The 9,725-nt window shown below is 29.3% G+C and overlaps 1 protein-coding gene across 2 annotated transcripts in view; it reads left to right on the top strand.

The window, feature by feature from the left end:
• The window catches only part of LOC106460900 (splicing factor U2AF 50 kDa subunit-like), a 42,881-nt gene that overhangs the window by 13,744 nt on the left and 19,412 nt on the right, over window positions 1-9,725 (top strand). For both annotated transcript variants that reach the window (XM_013920657.2, XM_013920658.2), the window contains exons 4-5: window positions 2,136-2,245; window positions 2,628-2,755. In XM_013920657.2, coding sequence (XP_013776111.1) covers window positions 2,136-2,245; window positions 2,628-2,755 — 238 coding nt within the window. The remainder of the gene's footprint in view (window positions 1-2,135; window positions 2,246-2,627; window positions 2,756-9,725) is intronic.

The raw sequence follows: 9,725 nt of genomic DNA on the forward strand, positions 1-9,725 counted from the left end.
GTAAAGAACTGTTAAAAAATAAAAAAAAAAGTAATTTAGATTTATTTTATAACTTTTTTCCTTTTAATGGTTACGAGGTTGGTCAAATTGACCAAACCTGTATAGAGACAATGAGGGTTGAGAAGATAACAGATGAATTATAAATAAAAATGTTTGATATTTATTCAGAAGGTTTAGAGGTTATGCAAATGAAATTTGAAAATTTTCAGATGAAAGAAAATGTTTTTAATCTTAAGATGAAAATGAGTTTGCAACTTGGATCATTCAACACCATGATTCCCTATACTCATGGACACATTTTTAGTAAATATACTTAATTGAAAAATTTTAATTTTTTGTGTTTAGTAAAAGCTTGCCAAATTTTGTAAAGATACAGTAAGTAGTTTCATAGATGGAGTTTTAATGTTGGTTACAAAGTCGTGTAAAATGCATGATCCTGTCTCCTTAGGGTTAATGTGCTAAACTTTGCAGCAAACCTCTAGCTGTGGTTTCGCTAGATAGTAGATAGGGACAGTGCGTGTCACTAATTAGATGACTAGGCATTTGGCTACCTTAAGAGTCATAGTTACTCCCGACGTTTACCTGCATTTGTTTGTATTTATCTCTGTCAGTCACACTCTATATCTTCTGGATGGCTAACTGTAGGAAAAAAAATTGTAAATCAAAATTCTTATTTTCAAGAGTACATTACAGAAAAATTATTAATTTTTTGCAATTCCTAAAATTTCTAATTTGTATCAAATTGATCCATCAGTCTTCATATGTGCTGAAAGGTCAATCTGAGAAAAAAACTTATTAAGAACAAGAATGTTTCTTTTTGTGAGGGAATTTCACACACACAAAAAAACAGGACTTTCCCCTCGACTGATTGAAAGAAATATTTTAAGATAGAAGCATGAACAGAAAAGTGTATAAAAGAGAAGAATACTTCTGAGTTATTATTTGGTTTATATATTTATTTTACTTTCATGTCAGTATTACATACATGCATATTTTTAATGTACCATATCAAGTAAATTGATTTGAATAGAATATCTCCCCTGGGACACCGAAATGACAACTGTAAAAAAACACTACTCACTTTGGTAGCATTCTTCTTGTGCTCAGTAAAATGACAAGGAATGGTGGTATCAAACAGAAAAAATTTCCACAGCTACTTAGCGAACCTGAGTGCTCTATTGTGCTAAAAGTACCCAATGCATTGGAAAACAAACATTTTTGACAACAGAGCATTTCAGTCAGTCTACTTTGCTTACAAACAAACTCAATGCAATTTTTGTTGTTGAAATAACACATAGAACGATGAAAGGTGGTTGTAAATGCTCCACTGGACAATCATATTGCATATACACTCTAATTCAAGGATTGAGTTGACTGTACATTTTATATTTATTCATTGCTGTTTTTAGGAAAATTGCCATTGAATTGTTTCAACGGCCATCTAATAGTTAAATATAATGGTAAAAGAGGTAAGATAATGATAATAACTTGAAGTAAATTTGTATTTCAGAAAGGATAAATAATCAATTTTTCTTTGCTAGGAAAGAAGTTTTTATGCTTATTTTAATTTTAGTAATTGTGCACGGCATATAGTTTTGTTTATAACAGTCTTGTCAAAGAAGATACTGTCACAGATCAAGCCAGCAGGTCGATGAAATGTCCCTTTTTTTATGAGACCCATAAACATTATATTTTATTGTTCTTGTTATTATTTTAATACCAGTTTTAACACTGGGATAATGTCTTTTTAATCTACTTGAAGACAAAATGGTAATAAGCAATAAGAGAAGTAAATGCATTCGTACATGTTAAAGTTAGCAAAATGGTCTCTTATACTTTTGAAAGTATATCATTTTGAAAATTATAAGTTTCAGAAGAGATGAGGAGTATCAAGTTTATCTTTATTTTGCAATGAAACAGTAAAAATACAGTTTTTTTAATAAATGATCTGTATGAAATACATAAAAGGGTACATATTTCTCAAAATTAGTAGGCTAATCAAAATCTCAGGCAAAAGTAAATTTTTGAATTTTTCAGGGAGTTAAGTTGATATCTGAACTATAAAATTTTATAACTGCCATTTTCTTTGACATTATATTTTCTGGTTGGTTTATTTTCACTTTTTTTATATACAGTTTTGGTGTAGAAAAGAAGAAAGCAAGACGAAAGAATATATCTCTTTATTGGGATGTACCACCAGCTGGATTTGAACACATCACACCCCTTCAGTATAAAGCAATGCAAGGTAACATTGCTGTTTCATTTGACATTTTTCACTGTATGTATTTGACGTATATATATTTAATTATGTTGAGCTGCGATTTCAGTCTGTTGATTAACAGATTCACTATGCAAGAGAGTTTGTTTGTCATCAGATTCAGTTGCAGTTTAGTTACATTAATTCTGGAGTATGTTTAATGATAAATTCGTAGTTTTTCAGTCCTTAGGAAAATAAATAAATACATTACCAGAGAAGCCATGCTCCTTTTTTTTACTGCATAGTAGTGGAAGTAGATGGTCAGTTTGTATTAACAAAATATTATATATATATATATATATATGTGAATAAATTTATGTAATATTTACATGTACTAAAACACATTATTTGTAATTGTATCTCTGTTAAGCCGCTGGCCAGATTCCTGCAACACTTATAGCAGCTCCAGGGATGGCACCAGTACCTGTTGTAGGGAGCACTATTACTAGACAAGCTCGTCGTCTCTATGTTGGCAACATTCCATTCGGATGCTCTGAGGTAATAAGCAATAAACAGTGATACATATTTTACTTGGAATTGAACAGATTATTTTCAATTAGTTTAAGTTGTGAATGTATTTTAAAACTTCTTAAGTCTTTGTTATATCAGTAAATATTCCTAAAAAAAGGAAGTGATGAATTAAATATAGAAAGATAAGATATTTCTTGGTAATGTAAGTTTCAGCAATTTGACATCACTGTAATCAGTCAGAAGTTTCCTGTAAATTCCTTAAAAATCTTTATTTGTTAGTGAATAGTAGCTTAACTCTATAGAAATGAGGCCATTTTTAAACTCCATTCTGTGCATGTTACTGAATTACAAAAAAATTTAATTAAACCACTTTACTGTAAATGTATTTTAATGAAATTAGTATTATCAAGTATCTTATAATTCAAAGTTTTATATTCAATAAGTTTTTATTCCTTTATTTCAAAAGAAACCTCTAAAACAATAATTAAAACTTCAGCGTGTATTGTGACTGTGGTTAAAAATCTCAACTTTAGAGCTATTTAAGAGAAACAAGTGTGAGAATGTAGACATTCATGGCACTAGAGTCATAGAAAAGACTGTTGAAAATTTCATAGTCAAAGATAAGCCACGCCCACTTTCAAAGTAAAAGCTCAGTTGCTAAGTGACTGTTTAAGTTGAATGGCATGCTTATAACCAATAGAAAGAGCAGATTTCCTGCTATTTAGCTAACTAGCCCAAGAGACATTAGCAGTGTATGGGTTTGAACATACGAGGTATAAAAGAAACTTACTCGATTGTTGAGAGCAGGGTCCCTAGCGTTTGGCTTTACTTTTTCACCTTATACATGTTAGATTGATAGACAGTTAAATTGCATTTAGGTTTCACTTTTATATTTTAGTTAATAATGTATTATTTGTGTTTTAAAAATTCATATTTGAAAGGTTTAATGATTTTTATAAGTTTACTGGTTTACTTATTCATCTCCTCTCTCATAATGACTTGTAAACAAAGGACGTGAGCAGAATATGTTGCCCACAACAATGCATCATTCCCCAATGATATGTGATAATTGGCTGCGTGCACTTTGTGACATTTTGGCATAAATGATGAAAGACAAAGAATTGGAAAGGAAAATAAAACTTTAAAAATAAACTATAAGTGAAAAGATACAAATATGAAATTACAAATATGGAAAGAAACATATATATATATATATATAAGCTGATTCAATAAAGAGATAACAGGTATGTATATATTTACATTTCTTAGTTTTAATTATGTCAATGCACTGTACGTTGATAATAATAGCTAAAATTAGTGATATGGTAGAGAAAACGGAAAATAAAATATAAACATTTATCTTAAAAAAAATTTTGATATTCATTTAGGAGGTTCTAGAGAATTGACAAATGAATTGTGAAAACTTTACGATAATAAATAGTATTTTTATACTCAAAAATCACCTTGCATGTTAACTATTCAGAGTCTGAGTGCAAATAACTACATTAAGTAAAAATTTTATATTAAATAGTAGAAAAAATCTAAGTTAAATTTTATTTTTCTGAAACTACATACTTTTAGGAAGTTCGTGTCAAATTTCAAACAATTTCATCCATTAGTTTCATTTTTATAAACAACGTTCATGAGAGTTATATAACCTATTTACAAAACTAGTTGTTCATCGTCATAGGGTTAATAATCTTTGTAGTGATTGCCAGTAAGATGCTTTTGAGAAGACTGGTGTTTGCTAAAACCAACATGCAAATTTCTTGGAACCTTGTTGGTTTAAAAAAACTTGATGATATGATGATACAAAATGTGCTTGACAATACAAGCACATGTGGATAGGATAGAAATAGGCTGATAATTTTCAACCTGGTCAGGATCACCAGTTTTGTAATTGCAATTTTAAGAACATTTGAAATTTGTCAGTAACACATACATTATTAACAAATATAGATAATGAGTTAATAATGGGATCACTGGTAGACTTTACCACTGAGAGTAATACATCATCACATCTGGCAGAATATTGACTAGGTAGTGTCTTTATGGCTGCATGAATTTTAGTCATGGTAACAGGGAAAGATAAAAAGACTGAACTACAGGCTGATCTTCACTTGATATTATTAGGAGTAACACCTAGTCTTGAGAAATAATTGTTAAAAGTATCAGCAGTACAAGTAGGATCAATAACAATAGAACCCAAGTTGTTGTAAACACGTGTAATCTCTGCTTTACTTTTCCCGGCCCTACCCATTTGTTTAGTAATTGTTCGCCATGTGCGATGAGTGTCCTCATCCTGAAAAAACTATTAAAATACCTAGCCTTATGATCAGCAACTTGATCTTTAACAAGCACTGTGAGCTCCAAATATTTATTATAAGTCAATAGATTACTAGTTAGTTTAAGGCAACAATACAGTCATTGTTTATGCATCATGATATGTAATAAAGGAGTGGTCATCTAAGGAGAATGGCTATCATTATTCAATTTAAGAACGTTAGTAAAAGGAAAAAATTAATTATATAGCTTGTAATACTACTTGACAAAACAGGAAAAAGCCAAATCAATATCAGATTCCTTGTGTGTTATAGGGTTACAATCAAAATTACTCAAAGCATGAGTGAAACTCTTAAGAGTGTCAGCATTATCAGTCTTTTATGAATAGTAATAAACTTGGGTGGAATAGTAGAGACAACAGAGGATAAAGATAGGACATAATGATCTGAAATGTCACAACATATGATATAAGAAACAACATCATCAACATTTGTGAAAATATTATAAATTGTAGATGCAGCTGCACCAATAACCATAGTAGGTTGATAAATACATGGTTTAGCAATTACAACAGACATCAAATTATTTAATTCAAAAACACGCATTTGATCTTCACTTGTCTGAGTAAATTTGAAAAATATCACATTAAAATTGCCCATAAAAAACACAGAATTATCATAATTCATATTGTCTTCTAGTAAACCAAATGTGTCCACAAAATCACACCAGTTTCCAGAGGGTGTGTGATAAATACAATAAAAAGTATAAACTTCATTAATATTAAAACTACACAATATGATCAGTTACAATAGCAGGGTTAAGATTAAATTTATACTTTGGGCCAAGTCAAGAATAAATAACAATACCACCTCCATGCCTAGAGGGTCTACCAAAAAAATCGATATTACAATTTAATAATGGGAGTGGGGGCTTTTTATCAAAACAAAATAAATTGAGTTAATACATCATCAGTGTTATGCCTAATATTTCTGATATTTAAACATACCACATTATGCTTATTATTCATTGTTAATCTTATTGGTAGACTTCTCTTTACTCTGTTTTGAATTGAATCTAGATTGGAAAAAATATCTGACAAGTAAGTCCACGGGTCAAAGCTCAGTAGAAAAAAATTTAGGTGCTATTGATGCTGACCAATCAAGCTCAATACAAAGAACATCAATCTGGTCATTCTTTCTGAATTAAGCTTATCATATTTTTTTAGCATTGAAACTTTTTTTTTTAATATCTCAATGTCTGACTCAGTTGTGTTTAGTGCACATTGACCAATATATAATCTTTTCCAATCACTATATGCCAATTTTAATAAATATTCATTGTCACTCATTTTGACACCACAAGCTTCTTGTATACATACATTGTAGAAAAAACTTTCTATTTAATTATATTCATTTATGTGTTCTTATCTAACCTAATAAGTTTTAAATTTTTACATTTAAGGTACAAGAAATAAAGAATATACATAAACATTTACATTTAGTCTGTCTGTAAAAATTAACCGTAACTTTTGCTTGGGTTTTTATTTATTTGAAACATTCAGTTTAGAACACAAAATATTAACATGCACAAAGCATACAGTATCCTATAACAATTAGGGGCAGACAAATTATCTAAAATGTGCAGTTTGGAGCAGAGAAGTGTTATATGATACAGAGATTTAAATTCATTTAAATATCTCCTTTTGAAATTTAGAAATTTAAACATTAAAATTTGAATTACAAACTGCTTTTTTTGCCAAGTTTATTGACATACATTGATAATAAAGTTATTTAATTAAATTTTGAATCTAACTCTATTAAAGTTCATGATGTGCACTTTGACTCCTGTCGGATGCATAGGGTTATCTAAGTATTTATGATTTAAATCATTTTAAATAGGCTAAGTGCCATACGACATGATAAATAGGTTTAATCATATTCATTATAAAATTGTTGTACACCTAATTTATTGTAAGACTAGCTGGAGTACCCGTCCCCCGGGTGGAAGTTATGTAAAATTCATGATTAATGAAAGGTTATCTTAGGATATGAAAAGTTGCTTCCCTTATATGTAATTGAAAAAAATGCAAAAACTCCCATAAAAACTGCAATACATAAAATGTGAAACTAGAAATTTGCATGTATCTCCGCATGTACCCAAAAAACTTTCATGCCAAATTTCGTGAAGATCCATCAACAGGGTGAAATAGTGGTAAAAAAATGCCCATAAAAAACAAAAGTTTTTATGTACCCCCACATGGACCTAATGAACCTCCATACCAATATTGGTGAAGATCCATCCACACCCTGCGAAGTTTTTACATGGACATACAACAGACAGTACTATTACACTTATATCGATTTTCTTAGTTTATTATTTAGTGAATAATAAAACCAATATCTTTTATGTCTTGATAAAGTACTATTCAGAAAACTTAATAGTGTGTGGCAAACTTAACGTTCCAGGATTGTGAATGATGAATAAGACACTCATGTTGGAGTGGTCACCCAACTATCAACATAGTTTATTTATTGTTGTACATGAAAGAACAATATTCTAAAAAATGTAGTCGTAGTAGCAGTTAAACCAGTTAGATTTTATATTAGTGTAGTACTGTGTAGCCATTTATGTCTTTACTTATGATTATATTGTTGGTAAGTAATATAAGAAAATTTTTTTCAAACATTTTCAGTGCGTTGTGTTGACTGGCTGTCATCCCTCTAGTCTTATCGGTTCAACATAATGAATGACTAGTATGGATAACACTAGTGCAAATTTACCCTAACATCTGAAACAACAAGTGAACTCTATTGAGTTTTGGCTTTTGTAGACTGCTCCTGCCCATTTCTAGTGTGGGACAACTTATTTTATTTTACTTTAGAAACTGAAACATTGTCTCATTCTAGAAACAGGCAGGAGTAGTCCATTAGAGCCAAAACCTTATTATGTTTGCACTACTTAAAGTACCCTCAGACTGCACAGAACATTTCTACTTGGGCCATTAAATGGTTTAACCCTTTACAGCCTTGTATCTATTATTAATATATTAGGAGAAATAACATGATTAAGTTTTAGAAAAAAATATTGTTTTTTTTTCCTTAAATCACCTGCAGAATAAAACTATAAAAAAAAATTGAAGATTTAGGATTTTGTTTTGATGTATATTTTATAAACATTAGGTTTGTATGAAGTAATTAAAAAAAAATCCAAACTCTTAACTAATTTAGATATTTGCCCTCTCAGATTCAATTTTTATTTGGGGAGTAGAAATATATAAAATTTTCTGCCTGTATAGGTAAGATTTGACAACATATAAAAAATCAGGGCTGTAAATATGTGGTCTTTCTACATCTTTATTTTTTTTATCTCTAGCTCAAATAGTAGAAAAACTATATTTTTTGTTTTACAGTATTCAAGCCTCTATAGCTAACAAAGTCATAAACATATTATTTTAAAGTTGGGGGTTATATTCTTCCTTGCAGTCTATTTGTCGTAGAGCTCCTTTACTTTTTAATATATGGATTATGAATTTCTAAACTTTTAGTTATTAATGTAACCAGAAGCCTTTTTTGTAGCATGCCTTTACATAATTAATTTATATCATGTTTTTGTTTTTTTCTATATTGTGTATAATGTTTTGAAATTAATTTTATTGGTTTCCCTAACGTGTTTTATTTTTTTTATTATGTTGGAGTAACTATTTTGAAAGTTCTTTTTAGTTTTAGAAAAACACCCATTTGTAACCTGAAACTAATGTTAGATTTTCCTCTTGGGTTGTGTTTAAAACAGCTTCATGTAATTTCTAAAAGGATTATGTAGGTAACATTTATAAATAAGATGCAGTGAGGTAAGTGTTATTTACTTATTTTAATTTTAACTACAAACAAACAATTTTATCACAGAATTTATTTGAAGAAAGTGGGCTAGTGCATGGTCATTTATAAGCATGTGATTATGTTTTTCTAATAAGTCTGTGTGTGAAACATAGCTTTCAAGTCAACAGTTGTGGGGGTGTTGCATAGTGTCATAGCATACAGTTATGCCATGTAGTGGTGTTATTTCTTTATAAATTGTAAATTTACAAACAAAGTCTAAATGAGTTTCATAAAAAGTTTCAATGATTATCATGCTTGATATTTGAAATGACTGTGTTTCAGATATATAGTTATTAATTTTTATGAATGCAAATCCAGAAGTGGCCAATATAATACCATTGGACTGAAAAGTATTAAAGCAGAACTAGAAAAAAAAATGTTACTTTAAAAAAATGCTAATAAAGTTGTACATGAAAGAGTTGTTAATTTGTGATTATTTAATTCAATATTTCAATAAAGAAAAAATATTGTTTTCCTTGCTGATTTTACCATCAATGTTGAATAAATACCAAACCATGTAATGATAAAATCTTTTTTTAATCAGTGGCCTCAGATATTACCATAGAAGGATAGTAGTATATTATGAAGGTAAGTCAATAATACTGGGAAGCAAAAAATAAAACTAATTAGAAATTGAAGTAAACATTAAAATTGAACAAACTTTTGAAACTCATCAAGTATATGACCCATTCACTGCAGAAATTTTTCTTAAGATTTTCTCACAACTGTGTTTGTGAAAATAGATAAAAAGAATCAAATAGGAAGAAGAGAATAATAATACATTTTAAGGTTAGTTGTAGAAAAACTAGTTAAGTATTGAAATTGCTTTAGGTACCTTA

The sequence above is a fragment of the Limulus polyphemus genome, unplaced genomic scaffold (assembly GCF_000517525.1).
Source record: "Limulus polyphemus unplaced genomic scaffold, Limulus_polyphemus-2.1.2 Scaffold857, whole genome shotgun sequence".
NCBI classification, from domain to species: domain Eukaryota; kingdom Metazoa; phylum Arthropoda; class Merostomata; order Xiphosura; family Limulidae; genus Limulus; species Limulus polyphemus.